The sequence below is a fragment of the Seriola aureovittata genome, chromosome 2 (assembly GCF_021018895.1).
Source record: "Seriola aureovittata isolate HTS-2021-v1 ecotype China chromosome 2, ASM2101889v1, whole genome shotgun sequence".
Lineage (NCBI taxonomy): Eukaryota > Metazoa > Chordata > Actinopteri > Carangiformes > Carangidae > Seriola > Seriola aureovittata.
Genome location: NC_079365.1, coordinates 23781182 through 23800848, shown reverse-complemented (window position 1 = coordinate 23800848; position 19667 = coordinate 23781182). Strand labels below are relative to the sequence as shown.

Here is a 19667-nt window from a genome sequence, read left to right as displayed (position 1 = left end):
CGGACGTGCAGAGCTAAACAGTTAGACAGTACAGCTGACATTAAAATACAGCGTTGGTTGAATACACTACATATACAGTGCATCCGGAAAGTATTCACACCCCTTCACTTTCCCCACATTTTGTTATGTTACAGCCTTATTCCAAAATGGATTAAATTCCTTTTTTTTCTCATCAATATACACACAATACCCCATAATGATAAAGCGAAAAATTCTTCTCTGCAGATCCTCTGAAGCTCTGTCAGGTTAGATGGGGAGTGTCGCTGCACAGCTATTTTCAGGTCTTTGCAGAGATGTTCAATCGGGTTCAAGTCTGGGCTCTGGCTGGGCAGCTCAAGGACATTCACAAATTTGTCCTGAAGGCACTCTTTCGTTGTCTTGGCTGTGTGCTTAGGGTCGTTGTCCTGTTGGAAGGTAAATCTTCGCCCCAGTCTGAGGTCTTGAGCGCTCTGGAGCAGGTTTTCATCAAGGATATCTCTGTACTTTGCTCCATTCATCTTTCCCTTGATCCTGAATAGTATCCCAGTTCCTGCAGCTGAAAAACATCCCCACAGCATGATGTTGCCACCACCATGCTTCACCGTAGGGATGGTATTAGCCAGGTGATGAGAGGTGCCTGGTTTCCTCCAGACGTGACGCTTGGCATTCAGGCCAAAGAGTTCCACCTTGGTTTCATCAGACCAGAGAATCTTGTTTCTCATGGTCCGAGAGTCCTTTAGGTGCCTTCTGGCAAACTCCAAGCGGGCTGTCATGTCCCTTTTACTGAGTAGAGGCTTGATTAGTGGAGTGCTGCAGAGACGGTTGTCCTTCTGGAAGTTTCTCCCATCTCCACAGAGGAACGCTGGAGCTCTGTCAGAGTGACCATCGGGTTCTTGGTCACCTCCCTGACCAAGGCCCTTCTCCCCCAATTGCTCAGTTTGGCTGGGCGGCCAGCTCTAGGAAGAGTCCAGGCGGTTCCAAACTTCTTCCATTTACGAATGATGGAGACCACTGTTCTCTTCGGGACCATCAATGCTGCAGAGATTTTTTTTGTACCCTTCCCCAGATCTGTGCCTCAATACAATCCTGTCTTGGAGGTCTACAGACAATTCCTTTGACTTCATGGCTTGGTTTCTGCTCTGACATGCACTGTCAACAGTGGGACCTTATATAGACACCTGTGTGCCTTTCCAAATCATGTCCAATCAATTGAATTTACTACAGGTAGACTCCAATCAAGTTGTAGGAACATCTCAAGGATGATCAGTGGAAACAGGATGCACCTGAACTCACTTTTGAGTGTCATAGCAAAGGGTGTGAATACTTATGTGCAATATTTCAGATTATTATTTTTGATAAATTTGCAAGAATTTCTAAAAAAACTTTTTCACTTTGTCATTATGGGGGATTGTGTAGATTGATGAGAAAAAAAAGGAATTTAATCCATTTTGGAATAAGGCTGTAACATAACAAAATGTGGGGAAAGTGAAGGGGTGTGAATACTACTGTGTCTCCCTTCTATGATTCTTGGACCACTGAATTAAGCCTTCATACTCAGTTCATGTTCGGTGCATTGTAGATGTGCCTCATAAATCATTCATGACCAGATGCTGTATGTAGTAATTTTCTCATCAAGCTTTTGTTTGCCTCGTCTTTTCTGAGATCATTTCTTCAGAAGAAACTGATCCTTTAGAGCGGACAAAGGGAAATCAATGAAAATTCTCCGTTGCTGAGAGGCGAAATCTCAGTCTGGTCCGGTTTTGAATAATGTTTTTCTGGATTGTATCGGTCGCCACGTGGTTGCATCACAGCATGGCTGGATGATGATCATGTCCGCTTTTCCTGCTTTAGGACTTTGACTCTGTATCTTTTCACAACATCTGGGATGCCCCTCACACTAATGCTCGACCTTATCATCTTACCAGTTCACTATCACTTTAATGCTTTCATCCGGATTTACTTGAACTTTACGAATGCTGTCAGAGGAGCATACAGGCCTTCAGACCCCTGCTTTGCTGTCATCCTATATCCTCAGCCTTGCTGTGGAAAATCCAAAACCATCACATGTTTTGAATCACATGGTGGCTGGATATATCAGGTCATATATCCAGGATTTAGTTTATAGTACTCAACAAGACAAGAAACATAATGATCTAATCCAGGACTGTTACATCACCCATTTATCGTTTGTGTTTTGCTTAGTCATAATTTTATTGTACAGGATGTGAAAGAAATGAGTAGTTATGTTTAGTAATGTTCTAAAATTAAAAACAATCATTAACTGAATTTATAATTTTAATTGGTACTCATTACAGAATTAAAAAGCCAAACATTAATGTTTCAGCAGACTTTTGTTCTGCTTTGAACTTGTGAAGTAAAGTGCACAAGACATAAAAAACTCTGATATGGGACATTTTAGAAATGAATTTTTAAATTTTATGATTACAAGCACCACTGGCTGTAAAACTTTCAATTTTCAAACGTTTTCCACATTTTCTTCATGTTACATTTCCCTTTTCGCTTTTCTCAAAGTGTGGTAAGTGCAGATGCTGTACAGCCAGCCCTGTCTTCCAGGATTTATGTTCATATACTACTAAACTGTTTTCCCAATGATGTTGTGGCGGCAGGATGATCTCTGGCTGGATTTTTGTTTGTTAGTTTGTTTTTTTAAAGAATGAAGCACTACATGTAGTCGCCAGGTGGTGGTTGGAATGGATGGCAGGTGTGCAAAGCACATGGCTGTCACAAGCTCGCATCCACAGTCCCGTCTGTAGTTAGGTTTAGGTAACAACATTTTACTGTATCAGTATCAACCTATTTGTGACTTGCCAAATATGTTAATTTCCTCATTACGTTAATAAAAAATGTTTTGCGGTTGCAATTTAGTTCCTTCAAAGCGTATTTGCTGTTGTATATAATAGGAATTTATAAGAGACACAGTATGTTCAGCAGTGACTCCAAACCAGAGGTATATATTGTCCGTGAGGTAATTCTGCAGTTGCCATGGTGTGTAATGAAATATTGGGGAGTAGCTCAGCTAATTTAAAGGAATTCATTTAAAAGTGATGATTATAAAAAATGAAATCAACAAACAAATAGGATTACAAATTGTTTTGGTTGTTTGGCTGATCTTTAGTATATTTCTTGCCACAATAATCAATAAACTACCAGGTACAACAGGCTGACTGCTCACCGAACTACTGTAGGTCAGCTGTAACATCTGACCCCCATTGCTGTGAGTGAGAGCTGTGAATGAAGCTGAAAAAGTTGGAAAAACGTGCTGATAAATGTCCATTTTCTTCCACAAGCAGTGACATGACATACTGAAAATGAATAGAGAAGAAGCGCTGCTGTAGCTCAGGGATTAAGGTGCAGCCCATGAACTGCAGCCTTCCTCATTTGAGTGACTTTAGGGACTTGTTTCATCTCTCTCTCATTTCCTATCATTTCTTTCCATCGTTTATAATAAAATCTTCCCCTGGCATCCAAAAACCAGCAAGTACTGTACAGCTGAAATGGTTAGATGATTAATCAAACTTATGACTGACAATGGAAAATTTTTGTCATTTTTTTTACCTCAAATTCACTGGCACCAGCTTTTCAAATGTTTTCCTGTGTTAACGTAACTGCTTTAAGTTTGTGACTGATTTAATTAATATCTTGTTTTTCACAATTTTCTGACATATTATACACCAAACAATCAACTGATAATTAAACTAAGTGTCGGTTTCAGCCTTACAGTTCTCTCATGATGAAATAATACTACCTTTCCCCAGGTTTTGTGTGTGTTAATGACTTGACATTTGATGACAAATGGGCTCAATATAAACTTATTAAATTAATTAGGTCTTAAAACTAGCACACACAGGGGCCCTCTACAAGACCGGGCCACAGGATGGAGGAAAGAGCACTTTTCACAATTGATTGACTATTGTACTTCAGTGGTGCAAATTTCTAACACATTTGACATTAATCAAATTATGTAGACCAAATGATACGGAGTAAATCTGGGGCTTTTGCGGCCCCTGGGCGGTTACTCTCTTCGCCCGGTTAGTAATGGAACATGACGGGTGGTGTTGGTAAAGGGTTCATCTGAGCCATGGGGGTACATCAGACAAAAAAGGTTGGGAACCACTGCTGCACAGTACACTCACACACAGGTGAGGGAGGTAAGATGCAGACAGACAGACAGACTTAGGTAGAGAGAAATGATTTTACATTTTAGAGAGTGGCACTTTGAGAGATTGCCCTGGAAAAACCCTGCAGCAGTTTCCCCCTCCTTCTCTAAGGTTTAAAGCCTTAGCCATCATTTCACAGACAGACGAGTGACATTCAGTGAGGTTATTGTGTGTTTGGATACTGAGCATTTCTATTTTTAGAAATGATCAAACTAAAGGCACACAGTGAGAAAAAAGATTAACTGCTGTGAAGACTTCTTTTTTCATATGAATAATGGTTCCCAAATGATGTTTTGTTGCGGACACCGACACACAAAAACACACACGTATCCTCACGCATACACAGTGATTCCCTCTTTTCTCTGCTCACTCTTCATCATCATGCTAACCCTGCGTGTTTCACTCGGCAGGAGACAGAGAGGCTCATTGTTATTCCACAAGGGTCGGCTGATCTCAGCCAAATCTGTCTGTGCCTCGCTCCTCATTCCACATCATTCCTGTATTGTTTGGCTCCCTGGAATCCGAAAATCTCTCATCTCTGGGATCTACTGGAAATGTGGGAAATCTGTGAGTGAAGCCCTCTCCCTGGGGGATTCCTTACCCGAGCTGCAGGAAAGTCTGAAGGGAAAGCTGTGCAAAGATGGAGAGGGAGACAGAAAGAGGAAGGCTTTACTCTGCTCGGAGCTCCTGAGGGCTACAAAGCCAATGCTGTTCTAATATTGAGAGAAAATGCCCGGCCAAGCTAGGTTTGGTTTTTTGCTCGGTTATTATGTGTCACTGGAGGCGGAGTGAAGAGAGTAGCTGGCTATCTCCTTGAAGGAAGCATGTGTCTCTCCTTGAACGACCAGAGCCCATCAATAAGTGATGCCCTGTCTCTTCCAGTCTATCACACAGAAGGAAGCGCTGCCTTGATTTGTTTTAGAAGACAGTACCCAACACAATAGCGTCTCTATTCTTCCTCACTTCCTCAGATGACATCCCTTGTTCTCTTAAACTTGGTGCATTTATAGGTTTTCAGACTGTTCTACAAGCTGCCAGAAAAGAGTTTGGAGACACTCTGAAGTAAATGACACAACTGCAATTGTTCCACTGCCCTTTGCCTCTCTGTCCTGTGACTCCGGCTCAATACATTCCAGCAGTCAGAAGACAACTGAGAGCAGTGATAGCGTTTTTTTTCTTTTTTTTTTTTTGGCCACACTGAAACCTAATCCCATTTCACAGTGCCATGCAGCCGCGCCAAAATAATCACTTGATGGGAGTTGAAAGTGATTACCACTGTTCACTCTTATCTCCAATGAGTGCAGAGAATATCGTCCAACAACAACAACAACTGCTCGCCTCTGTGATGCCGGGCCAAGTGAGGAGCAGATGAGGAGGGAGGGGGGAGGGCTGGGGCTACAGCCACACAGAAAAAAAAAAAAAAAAGCAGCTAATGGTTTTCTATGGGATGTGTGTGTGTCACGTACAAAAGATGCTTGCACTGTAAGTCGATTCGCATGGATAAGTAATTAGAACAGTGGTCCATCCCCTTACGCACAGCCTGCATATTTAAAAATCCCTACTGTAGACATACAGTTTGTGAATGTAAGAGAGTTGCCACATTGGATTTTGGAGATAAGTCACAATCGTCTGGTGGGATTCCAAATAAATAGCATTAGTTTAGCATTTATCATAAATTAATGTTTTTGATTTAAATCTATTTAGCTAACGCTAACAGTAATGCTGGTTTCTGTGCAGACCGAAGCCAAACATTTCTTTTTGCAATATCCCGATAAATTAGATCCAAACAAATCCTTTAGAAATAAGAGCTAATTATTATCCTTGTGCCTCGACGTTAATGCAAAAAAAATTTACAGCTTCCACTGACCTGATGGCAAAAATATTCCTATACTGTACCTTTTCATGTCAAGTTAAAACTTTTGACTCCAATTTTTAAGCCACGCATACAATATCTCACTCAAGGACATGTCAGGTCGCTGTCACAGGGGTTTGAACCCACAGGCTTCCAGCTGAAGGACGGTCTCGCTACTCGCTACATCGCCCCACCGCTTAGCATTTCTCCTGACAGCAGCAGGGAAATAAGGGCGTTTCCTCACCTGATTGTCAGACATGACATAGAGAGAGTTCCTGTCCAGGGAGAAGGCCATGTCCCGGAGGATGGTGCCGCTATCCTTCATCACAGTCACTGTCTCGTACAGCACTCCTCCCTCCAGAGGGCCGTCCACCCTGATCTACAGAGACACAAATACAGAGACAGGGACAATGAATGTCGTGCTGCGGGACAAAGCAAGTGAATGGCAACTGTATGTTTGTCGAGGGATATCTGTCCTCTGCTGTATAGAAAAAAAAGTCCTCTTGTATAAGCTGGTTTCATTTTGTTCTATGTTGACAAATTATCTGATAATGACTTATCAGTTGTAAAGAAACTCTCTCCAGTATGGCAATCAATTAGAGCATGAGCTCATTAACAGAGAAGCTGCTTACAGTTTGTGAGAGGACACACAAAAACAGCCTGTTCATTTGTATATGAAACAGAAGTCACTGACACTTTGACTTCACAGATATAAGTTCATACAGTAAATGCAGGTGTGTTAAAAGGCAGGATTAGAAAAACTAGTAAGTGTTTTACTAGGAGATACAGTAAATGAGAAGGTCAATATCAATTTCATCTCCCTGTGTCCACTACAGAGATCTATGACGTGATTAGCCGAGCTAAGCACAAAGTTCTGAAGCAGGGAGAACTGCTAGCCTCCACCAAGAAAGGAAGTTAGTTTCAATTTAGTTTTTACTCAAAAGTTTCCTGTGGTTTCATAATACTGTGTGTGTTAATATTTATTATGTTACTGCATTAGTATGCCCTGATGAGGGTCTGTGTGACTGAGAGCTTACACAATAAGCTGGGTGTGTGTGTTTGCAATGGAGATAAGTGTGTGGATACTTTGACTTCGCTCCGCAAGTGTCTTTATTAGTGCCGCCAAGAAACAGTAAATTCATTGTAAAGGTGAGACTGAGAAGAAAGACAGACTGATCTGCTGCTACTCATTCAGTAATCCAGCAGCCCAGTGCGACTCTAACCCAAATCCACCCCTGAGGTTATAGCCATGACGCAGTTGAGTTTTAAAATGTGTTCGGTGAGCTCAGCCCTAATTTGACTTTGGAGTGACTCTCGGGCAGCAATCTTTTGGGGCTCATTAAACTCAAGCATGGAGAACAGTTGCCCACTGGTAAAGGCTTTTCAATTCTCTTCTCCCAACTCTGCCCACAAACAAGATGTGCTGTTGCAGTGAAGCAAACAAAAAAGCAGGTCTGTGTTTGTAGTAAGTGGCTTACTGATGTTGGAGCTGTCGAAAGGCATCCTCGTGAAGACGTGGAAATGCTTGTAAAGATTTAAAACGGTGAGTAAGCTGAAAAACCCTTTATTATTGCCAATATAAATAAACCATTTGTACCATGAATGTGTTCTAACTTTCTCCTACTAACCACAAAGACAAACCTCCTTATTTGTCAGGTTTATTTTGCATAACCTAGTGTGATTTGCACCACAAAAAATGAAATAGTCCTATCGCACTTTTTTATTTAAAAAAAAAAAAAAAAAAAAACTTTAATTGCATTCATAAAACCCATCTTTCACCATTGGTGCAGGCTTGATGAGAATTGCATCATACAGTAATGATAGCTTGACACTTGAAATTTAAGTCTGAAGAGTGAAATGAGAGCAAAAGTCTGAATAAAGCATGATCGCCAGAGAAAAAAAATCCTCATTAGCTATGCAAACCCAGGTTGAAGCCCTATTTAAATTCCAGGGAGATTGGATCATTAACCATGTGATGCAATTACAGTAAAGCTGAATTAATTTCTCAATCATAATAATTAAAATAAATGCAAGATAATGAGGAATTAGAGCAGAGATTCGTGGAAGTGTTGCGAAGTGGTGCGATTCAACCAGTCGTTCCGCGTGCATCCTGCTGCGTGAACCTAGGCGACCTCACCACCCAAATCAAATCTAACTGCAGACGATTTTGAATGAGTGCCAGGTCTAACTTCCACACACGGTGGCAGAGCCTCAGCAGTCTCTCAATGGGGACAGTCAATCAATACAAACTGATTACATGATTGGATCCCGTGGGCATCGAAACTTCGTCAATCAATCGTGCCTCCACCTTTCAGGCAGCTGTGTCTCTCCAACCATCAGCTCCGCCAGCCAAGAACGAAGAGGGGAGGGAGGAAAATCTGTGCAAACGTGTGTGTGTGTGTGTGTGAGTGTGTGTGGAAGGGTAAATACTGTGGGGTTACGAGGAGGGCGGGGCATCATCTTCCACATCCAAAAACACTAAAATAACCAGCATAATAATCACATGGGATGTGTGTCTGTTGATTCCAGATCATAAAAAGACAGTTTGTTCCTCACCGGTCAGACTGTCATTACCTCCTCACCGTGCACAATCCAATCCTTTAAATAATTATTTCATAGACCGATTTATCTCGGAGCTAAGCTTCTTTCTCTCTCACTCATTGTCTGCTTTCTTTCTCGTGCCCCATCCTCTCTCTTGCTCCTACTCTTCCTCCTCCTCCTGCTTATCCTATTGCTGCCACAGTCCCACACAGTAATGGAGACATACATAATTTTTTCCCACACTCCTCATTTCATAAATAGCTCAGATTGAAACCAGAACATGTAAGCAATTCTGTGGTGAAAGCCTGTATGAAAAATCTCCCAAACAATCGTCTAGAGAAGGATATACTGGTGTGTGTGTGTGTGTGTGTGTGTGTTTTTTTTTTTTCTTTCTTCTTGAGGCGGTTATGATGAGGCTGACCTAGGGACAGGAAACCAGGGATGAACTCAGACCCATCATGACCCATCCGCGGTGTTTGATTTCAGTCGACTGAAAAGTGTTTTTTTATCATTTAAAACAGGGCTGACCAGGCAGAAACCCCCCTCCCCCCTCCCCCCGGGAGTACAACAGGTCCTCAATCTCTCCTTAAGCCCCACAGCTCCATAATGAGAGTAAGGCGGGTTTAATTGGTTTTATAATGAGCCTGCTTGTAGGAAATGACACACAAGTTGCACATATACACATACACACACAGTCTCACCTAGGCACATAGGCAGACAAACAAAGACACATATACACTCAGTTTTCAGTTAATAAGGAAAAAATAGTCCAGCCCAATGCAATTCCTGCTATAAATCTTTCCTTGACGAAGGTTATAATGTTCAGTTTTTGTTGAAGCTGTGTTGAACAGGCGTTGATTCAGCTGTGTGATCATTTTGGAGGCTGCAGTTTGTGGTGCTGTTGATCTGCATTGTGCTTTGTTGACAGGCGTTCCTATTATTTTGTCCACCCAATTCTAATGAATGATGGTTAGCTAAACAGCAGACACACCTCTTTGTATAATGCGATGCAGCTGTTCAATACAAACTGAGCATTATAACCTTCGTGAAGGGAGGATTTATTGCAGGACTGTTGTATTAGACTGCATTAGTCTGAGCTAGGTGTTCCTACTAAACTGAGTGAGTGTGCGCTTGCATACAAACACACTTACACACTGAGCATGCACTCTTTTGTTGCTTGTGTCTCATTAAGTTTGTTGTTGTGTGCATGATCACTTGTTTGATCAATACACTGTCATTGATTGTGGCAGATCAGTAACCCGCACCCGACATGCAACAGTCCATACAGTGCAATATTAACCCTCATCTGAGTAGATGTCAGACAAGACTGACTACATTTTTATTTAAACTTTACCACACATAAATGAATTTGTTTCTATTGACCAGATCACAAGTGTGATAGCGTCATCTCGGTTTTCCCACGCACACGCTGACAAGGCCCGGTCCTCTTCCAGGCCTGAGAGTGGGGGTGATGCACCTGAAGCTGCAGTTTGGCAGCTCAGTTCCAACATTAACAGTTTAGCTTGATAGCTAATAACGATTTTACAAGTAAAAAACAAATGGATGAATTGTATTTATGAACTACAGCAAGACAAAACCTTTATCATCTGCCCCCCAACAGTCCGTCAGTCATGCTGCAGGTGTGAAACCACTTTTCCTGTCATTTTAATGAGACAGGGAACAAGGGCTAACTTCAGTCTTTCAGTGTCACCTCAGCCGCCGTCGCCACAGGACACAGACCCTTTTCTGTAGCTGCACTTCATCATCTCGCCAGAACACAGCAATCAGATTTCAATTCACCTCAAATACTTCATGGTTGCGTTTGCACTTCGCTATCAGATATCAAAGAAGCTATCTGATCCTGCCCAAGATGCATGAAGTGACTAAGTGCAAATGAGGTCTTATTGAAGTAGTTAAGACAGCCCTTTAAGGTCAGTATCAAGGAATACATAGTTTCCAAAACCCTCAGTAAACCTCTTACAATTCAAATGATTCCCCCTGTGTGGTCCATGTCATGTAACATAAGAAGTGAACTCATTTGCCATAAGTACCATATGTTCATATGACCTCAGTTAGCTTTTCATTTCATTCATCTTCCCAGAGTCACAGCCGATGAGGATATATATTTAACTCATGAATAATATTTAAGCCAATAACAGCAATATCCTCCCTGCTGCTGAAATTCCCTCACAGAACCTGCAATGGATATAAACAACCCATCTTAGTATGGCTTCCACAAACAGATATGCAACCTGAGCCCATGTGCTCTTAATGAAAACAGCCTCCCTTTCTCATGGCTGGGGTTGCATCCTAAATGCTCGGCTGTACTCTCATCCTCTGAGAGCCAAAGAAAACAAAAAACCCTAGACTTCTAAGATGTCACTTGGCTTGAGCCGGGTTGACTCTGCTGTAAAGCTGCCAGACTTTGCATGAGCAATACACCAATCAACATGTCTCCCCCCGTGAGTATTTACATGTGGAATTGATTCTGGGATTCATTTCAGGCGATGATTATTATTCATGCTGAGAGGAAGTGCACATGTAAATGTCTCCAAACCTCCGCTGCATTTTGGGAAGCCTTGTAAACAGATGATTACTATGTTTATGTGGTAATGGCCATCCAATCTTAAAAAAAAAAAAGTGTGTCCATATGTGGCCAGCCAGTCTGTGCCCTCCAAATTCACCCAACTAACCTCAACATATGGATGATGGCCCAGAAGGCATGGAGCACTCTGTTCAACCAATCATTCCCAATCTGCCAATCTAACAAGGTTTCATCTGCGCCTGAAGATTGGTCTGTCCGACATGAACCAGACACATGGAGGTTGGTTCATTTCTGCTACAACATACTTGTCTTCTTCAGCCATTACATGACATTTGTCTGGAAACCACTGTGTCCTTGTGCATGCAAACATCTGATGTACAGTGAAGTACTGTTTTTCATATAAAACCACTAAAAGTAAAGAAGTTAAAAGTTGGCAGGAAACCACACATAAATCTTCCATTACACTGGAAAAGGGCACAGAATGAAAATACACGCAAGTCTAGAAGTAGATGTACACAGACTGTAAGCAAGACAGATTTTGGCACAGAATTCACAGTGGATGCTCCCAGGCTTGACTCAATATTGTGACAAGGGGCATGCAGCGACATAAGGGCCAGACAACTGGCCACCTTTAAGGTTGAGTGGCTGTGCATATGGTCCGATCGTGGGTGACAGCTGAGGAGAGCGGGCATTGATTAGCCCATATATCCATCACGGCTCTGTGAATGCTAATGAGGCAAAGCTCAGGACAGAGCTGAGCTGCAGTGGCTAATGAAAACGAAGAGCGTTCAGGGGACGAGGGGTCACTGAGGTGGAGATGTGTATTACAAGACACGACTAATCATTCAGCCATCACATTAACTACATTCACAAAGGGAGGTGAATTGATCACAGCCACTAGATATGCTGTATGTTGGCAAGTGCCCATACCTAAACGCAATTACCAACTGGGTCAGAAGAGAGGTTATGGCGTCTGAAAGTGTGTGCGTGTCTGTCAGTGCACGTGTGTTTTTGATAGTTATTGTTAAAAGCCTCTCAGTTGCAGCAGCCAGATTTTCAGTTCGCTCTAACCTTCAGCTGCGTGGCCAGCTTCCAAGTATTCATACCAAATTTTCTACAACTTGACCACAGTACTTTTGAGTCTCTACATGTTCACTTCTTTTCTGTCTCCTTGAGGACATGGTTTCCTGTTCTCTGTTTCCTGCCCTCCTCCATACGGCCCCCATGCCTCCAATCACTTCCATTGTTTGTCAGTTTCCCATGGCCCACCAACAAAAGCAGTGGGAGTGGGACAGTGGAACAATTCATGGCACCCGTATGGTCTTCATTTTCCTGACCGCAATGCAGTCATAGTCCTCTCATGTGTTTCCATTTGTGTGACCGAGCAGGAGAAAGAAAAGAAAAGAAAGAGAGAGGACATGGAGAGCTGGAGAAAGGGCTGCTAAATAAAACTGTAGTAAGGAAAAGCAGGAGGGTGGACACCTTAACGTGTTATCACAAAATTGCCTCTCTTAATACCATTTACTATTTCAGCTGCACGAAGATATCTAATAGCGATCCGCTCTGAATACTTTCACCCTCAGGTCCAGCTCTCCTCATGCAGTTATGAAAATCCTTTCAATTTAGCCTTTCAAACACACCTATTCTGCCAGTGCCCCTCCCCTCCTCTGAAACTCCATTCTAATGATTTCAATCACAGAATCTCCCCTTCCTGGCCCCTTTAGAAACCGTGACTTTGAAAAGTCCAAGTCATTTAGCCACGCACTGGAGAATTTCCCCACCCGGTCAACCCTCAATAAGCCATAATGAATCCACTATTTGCACATGAGAGTATTTGACTAAGGCTTTATTTGCCATGAGCTTAACATTTTCAACCATGTCTAGGGAAATATTGCTGCTGAGTAACTGCAGCCTCTGAGTCAGTGTGGCTGGTCCGTTTTTATTTCGTTCAACACCGCACCCCCTTCATATTACAGTATGTGCATCCACTAAATTATATTTACCAGCACTGAGATAGTTCAGACAGACAGTAATAGAACAGTAAAGGCATCATTGGCTCGGGAGCAGTGTTGAGACAGCTCAAATTTGTGACGCTTCAGTTAGAGAACCACTACTCCACCCTTGCAGCCTGTCGAGAGCATTGTCTACCTTAGTCTTCCGGCACAGATTAAAGGATTAATCATATATTAAAATATCCCTGCGACTTCTCTCAGGCAGCTATGACATCGTTTCAAGTCCCTCTGAACTCGGATATGCACAAAACACAAAATATAACTAGAAACTTGCAGCATCTCGGTATAGAGTTGCACAGTCTTCTTTGTACACTCCCTGTGTCAGAGAAGCATCAGGTTTCACTCTGTATGCCATTGTAGTCCTTTTGAGCATTACTGTGCTCTGCAGAAACATTTCTTCAGAAAATCAATTCCACTCAGCACCTGTTATGTGTTTGAGGCTGCCACAGGGTAAGCAAAGGTATAATGTCATTCTACAGTGTGTTTGCTGCATACTTAGTTTCAGTAGCCTAGAGACAAAAATCTGCTGTCCCTCCTACAGAAAGAGAAATAGAATATAAAAGGAGGAAAAGTGTTTGTTGTCGTATAGTTTTTGGAGTAGGCTTACTGATCATTCATAAAATATACAAATCTAAGCACAAAAGTAATTCTTTTATAGTCTGGATGATGGTAATAGAGCTGCACACACAGCCGTTCTGGCAGGCACAGAATTAGTCTAATTGTTCCTTACACTGACCAGTCGCATATAACCAGCCTACCTCTGTTACTGCGAACACTCAGTAATCTTCTGCTTTTCTGTCAGCGACATCCAGCAAAACCATTTCCACTGCACACCTTCTGATTACTGTGATCGCCGCTCTCTACCACAGTGGCATCCCATTCATTAATTAGCTAAGGTGAACGCACAAAGTGGATGAAAGATTGTAAACATTTACCGTCCGTACCACTTGTGTTGGTATAAATCCAGCTTAAAATCAAGCACCCACGTCCTTACATCCTTCTCATTGGAGTAAATGAGGAATGTTGCTTGTTGATTTGAATAGTTTTGCTCAGTTCAGTTACAGTCTGCAGTTCAGTGGTAACATCTGTCTCTTTGTATTTCTCTCAGCTCTGCACAAAACTAGATAGGTAGAAAACTAGATAAGTACTTTTTATGAGGATAATTGCCCAGCAGCTGCCTGTCTGCTACAGAGTTATTGCATTATGATTGTCTCTGTGTCGTTGGCAGTCTTTTAGTAAAGCTTTTAACAGGGAATGTAGTATGTAATAGCTGAGAGAAACTGATTTGATCAGAGGCAATGATTCAGTACATTCAGTCCTTGAGATAATTTCATGAAATTCAACTCCACTCTCCCTACCTCCCTTGTCTGAGCATTTGCCTTCATGTAAGCTTCGAATGTTTCTTGAAATGTGCGCTTAAATTTGCATGCAGCATGTGCCGTGTTCGTAGAGAATAGACCAAAAGTAAAAAAAAAAAGAGAGTGAAAAACAAAAAACTGTATGTTGTGTATCTCAGGCTGAGCTTGGCCAGAGCACCGCATGAGCAGAACCAGCAAACTTAAATGCACTTTATTGCTGCATGGAGAGTTAAAACCTTGTTGTACTGGCTGAAATGCTAACCTTGTAGCATTGTGCTAACAAATGGAAGCTGTGCAGCTCTATCTGCCCCTCCTGCCTTGAGACTGGAATAGATTTGAATCACTTTTGCCTGGATTCACCTTGTTAAATCTCATACATTATGTAAAGTGTAATAAACCCTTGTATTAAGAGTAACGCACAGGGTCATATTACCCAGCTAAAAGCAACAGAACTGTAGCAGATGATGATAGAAATGTCCTGTTGTATCTGGAACAGGAGTAGCCTAATCGAGAGACGCTGACGGACACGTCCATATGCTGCATGGAACCTGGATGGTGAGACTGTTGGTTATCCTTGTGACCTTTCACCCTGGTTTACACCCTTCCTGTTTCAGGCTTGACCTTTGCGGTGGCCCTGCAGCAAAGTGATCTGCTGATGGCATTTATTGTCATGCCCCATTTCCACTCAGCCTGTCCATTTGGGGGTGATGGAATAGAATTGGAGAGGTGACCCCGTGCTCCTCTGAGGCTCCTGGGAGTCTGAATCATGACTGCATGTTCTGTCAGTGTAATCACTAACTCTGGCCCTCAGACACTCAGTCGTTAACACAGTAATGATTGATTTTTTTCACTCAAACTTACTTCTCATTTCCTGGACACCTGCAGAATATTTTCCCTCTGTGTTCTTTCCTTCTTTTCTTTCTTTCTGAATCCATCCGTCTTTCTCCTTCTCAAATGATCTCTCTGTCTTTCTACCTTTATATCTGTTGTGTCTCTGTTTCTTCCCTTGGCCATTCTTCTGTCTATGTCTCACGCTGTTTCAGTTTCTCTTTTTTTCTCTCTCTCTTTTTGTGGCAGGCTATCTTGTCTTTTTCCCCGATGGCTCATCCAATGAATAAGCTGCAGTGATGTTATCTCTGTTCCCAGTCTGGACATGTGTGCGTGTGTGTGTGCGTGCGCGCGTGTGTGTGTGTGTGCGCGCGTGTGTGTGTGCGTGTGTGTTTGTGTGTGTGCCTCAGACAGCATGCTCCTCATAAGACTGACGCCCGCAGGCTTTGTGTCACAACAGTCCTTTCTCACATTTCCTCAGTCAGCTGCATGCTGTACGACTGTGCAGAGCCCACAGTGCTACCGAGTCAATCCAGATCGATCAAAGAATGGCCCTTATAGAAATTTGATTATAATGTATCATTACAGTATGCTTTTGAGCTGCATTACCTTCGTGAAGCTCTGAGAAAGAGGTCATCTTGAGTCTGTGGCTCTGGTGTAAAGGATCCTATAGATGCCTGTTTGCTGTGCCTCAACAACAAACAGCATATTCTTGTTTGCTTCCTTGGCTTTGCTTGCCTGCCTTATCAAGCTAAAACTGCTGTTCAGAGAGTTTCAAACCTATCTTGATATAGCATAAGGGTCAGCATGCTTCAAACGAATTGCCGGTCAGACTTTCGAACAGTGTCTGAAACCCCGGACAGGCACTCCCACTTGGAGGTAAAGACGTAGTCTAGAGCTGAAATGATTAGTCAATTCACTGATTAGTCCTTTGATAGAAGATTAATCAGCAACTATTTTAATAATCAATTAATTGTTTCAGTGTTGGCAAAAATATCAACTGATTTGATGCTTGTCTTTGTCATGCATAAATACTAAACTGAATGTCTCTGGGTTTTGAACTGCAAAACGATACAATAAGCATTTTTGCAGCATTTTTTCGCTATTTTCTGACAACAACAATTAATCCTTTAATTGAGAAAATAATGAACAAAATTAGTTGATACTGAAAGTAATCATTAGTTGCATCGCTGAAGTAGTCAGGGTTCAGTAACTTCTTTCTCAAACTTTCTTTTTCCACTCTGCATCAGATTTTGAACAAGTGCAACAACAATCCACAATTATCCCCATTTGAACGTTTACTGCGACTGGCCTCTTTATGACAGCAGGCTGTTTGCTCTGAAAGGAACAGCTATAAACACTTATGCCTTCACTTTTTGCTGGTTGGGCAACACGTCATACAGACTAGTACATTTCTAGCACACCATGCCCTGTCAGTTCATCCTTAATCCCTATACTTGATGATATAAGCACAGGTTGAGCAGCTGAAAAAGGCTCTAAACCATCTCCTACCCAGATTAAGTTAGACTAAAACCACGAGAAGCAAATTTAAACTTGGAACAAAAGGATGCCTAAAGACTTTGAAACAAGGACTACTAAAGTCCGACTTTAATGGGCAAGGCTTGTGATATTCTATCCTTTCCTTGTCAACAAATCCAATGAAAGGATCAAAAACAACAATGTGTTAGTCAATCTCTTAATGCTTTTGGAATTCCCTAGCCTGTCCGTCGCTCTCAGCCGTAAGCTCATTTGTTCCTATTGAAGACTGAAATCTTTAAAAGGGGTCACACGCATATGGATTCATTTGTAAACAGATCAAGTGACCTCCTAAAACAGCTGGGCACTGTAGTTTTTAGCAAACATGAGAGTGAAAAGTGCACTTGTTGTGGACTATTTTTCAGCTGCACTTTTGATGTGGTAGTGGGTTTATAAGGCGGCACAACAGTGGATGTGGGACTGACTCAAAATAAACTACAGTGCCCATGTTCATTGTAATGAAGGAATGCATATGTGCAACAGTGTGTCTCACTAATGCGTTTTTAATAGATTTTGGACAACAATGGACATCTGTGGCACAGAGGAACAAGCTATATCAGGCACTGGATACACAGGCAGCAAGAACATAATAAATTCATGTTTGGTTTAAGTCTTTTCATTGGATTTGTTATCAATAAAAAGTGTTGAATATCTGCAGACATATCCCATTAATAAAATAAATCTTAAGTTTGATTTTGAAACCTTGAAACCAGGAAAAAGAAACCCACAAAACGTAAGGCAGAATTTAAAACTTGAAGAGAACAGGAAAACTAATGTTAGGCTCTGAAACAAGGAAAAAACAAAATAGACTTGTTAGACAAGTAAATTACATTTCCTTGTGCCTCATCACGTAAAGGATTTATGCAACATACAGAGACTCACACTCAACACTCACAAGTCGAATGATAAACATGTAAAAAGTCTTGTCAAGTACACAGACGTAATGTTCAGAGTCAGTGAAGTGGCCCTTTAAGTGCTTTGTAATGCTAAAAGCCATTCAAACCAAAAATCCACCAGGACGCTGTTAAACAAGAGGCACTACAGCTGAATAATGTCATGTTTCTTTCAACTGACACAAAGGAAAAGAACGTGCAAGTGCTTCAGTTGTGATTCAAGTAGTCATGGATGGAGATTTACATCAATTTGTTCTCGTCTAAGAGCACCGTGCCGCATGATTACTACACCTTTGTTCAGCTGTACAGTGTCTCGACATAATCATCACGATATATCATACATTACCAGTTATGGTAATTAGGTCATTAATTGAGCAGATTATTGCGTTAATTAGAGTTAATGGATAAAAGATCATAATTACATAAATGTGCCGTGGTGGTGAGACACAAAAACAGCTGTGGATGATGTATCTCAGTGGTGTATTTCTCATGGACATCTGACGAATCATACTACATGTAGTTTGGTGGCAGAAACCTTTGAAGTGATGAAGTGATTAAAGGGGTATCCCACCAATTTTACACTTGAAGTTGAGTTTATTATAGGGAGAAATACACAGCTTGTAAAAACAGTTGTGAAATATCCGTCTGATCATCTCACAGATTTCATCCCTTCAGATTTTTAAAGGAAATGAAAGTTACACACTGTGGATGTGGATTTTGAAAGACATAGATATTTACCAGATGGGGATGATCTGACAAAAAAAGATGCTTCAAGTTGCATTAAGGGAAATGTAGGTTTTAGTATTTTTTGGAGCCTGACTCCACATACAAGGAACTAAAATTTCGAATATTTCATTCTCTGCAGCATTGATTTTGACTATTCCTTTCGCAGCCTGTTTCTCGTCTCCAGACTTTATGGAAGTGCAATACTAAACTGCTCCTGTACTCCCATAATGTTGAATATCAGGTTTTGCCTTCATTCCCTCAGAATCGATCCACAACACATTATACTTGTCATATTGTGTAGTCGGGTAATCAAGCTAAATTATTATTTTGTTTTATTTAATTAATTCAGCCTGACATTGTGTTAATGGGAAGGGGCTTATTTTGATTTGTTTTGCTCTTATAAATCAGTAGCAAGATACGTATCTGTCCACGGGCATCATTTTTAGTTAACACAAAAGCTGCAGTAACAATTGTGAGGCGCATTTAACATTTTTCACTCAATATATGTCAGTTGAGAGTTGTTATTTCTGTGCATGTCATTATGTCATTTTTCTGCTAGTATATTCTAGGAAGGTGATGTTCCCGTTCTGATCCCTCTTAGTAAGCTGTGATTAGTTAATTGTTTCACCGAGCAGCACAAATAGCTGTCAATGGGCACAATATCAGACTTGTCTGAATCACTGCGCAAATCTGAGATGTGGGCGGTGATTCTGAAGTCTGGGGCCAGGCTACATGTTGCATTGGCATCCAAAACCTAAAACAGGGAGACCATCTGATGAGGTAGAGATGCCAATGGGTCACCAACAGCAGGTTCAAGAAATTGTCGTTACATTTAGAGTAGGGAAGTAATACCATTTGTTCTCGAGAGCCTGGTTACATCTCTTCAGAGTTAGCAATTCCCTGAAAACAACCAGGCGATCTCTGAGTGTCTGATCTCAGTTTTAAAAAACATGCTTGCCTGTGACTGTCAGTGTACTGTTCTCACCTTCTTCAACCGTCCACTTCTGGTGCCCAGGAAGACCACACTGTGCCCGTTGTAGACGTAGGAGGTAACAGAGGTCAACCTGTCCCTGCTCTCAGTGAACACTGTCCGACCCGACACCAGCTGAGAACCCCCCAGGGGTTGGTTTATATCCAGGCCGCAGAAGTGATCATCGATGGGAACAGGCTGCATGGGGAGAGGGAGCGGAGAGATGGGAGTGGGGTTTGGGGATAGAGA

General features: G+C 41.8%; 1 protein-coding gene across 1 annotated transcript in view; it reads right to left on the bottom strand.

Annotated features, from left to right (window-relative positions):
• Positions 1–19667, bottom strand: part of LOC130179731 (plexin-A2-like) — a 74451-nt gene that overhangs the window by 39317 nt on the left and 15467 nt on the right. Inside the window, exons 3-4 of the mRNA XM_056392731.1 lie at positions 19434–19616; positions 6254–6388 (exon numbers count right to left, since the gene is read on the bottom strand). Coding sequence (XP_056248706.1) covers positions 6254–6388; positions 19434–19616 — 318 coding nt within the window. The remainder of the gene's footprint in view (positions 1–6253; positions 6389–19433; positions 19617–19667) is intronic.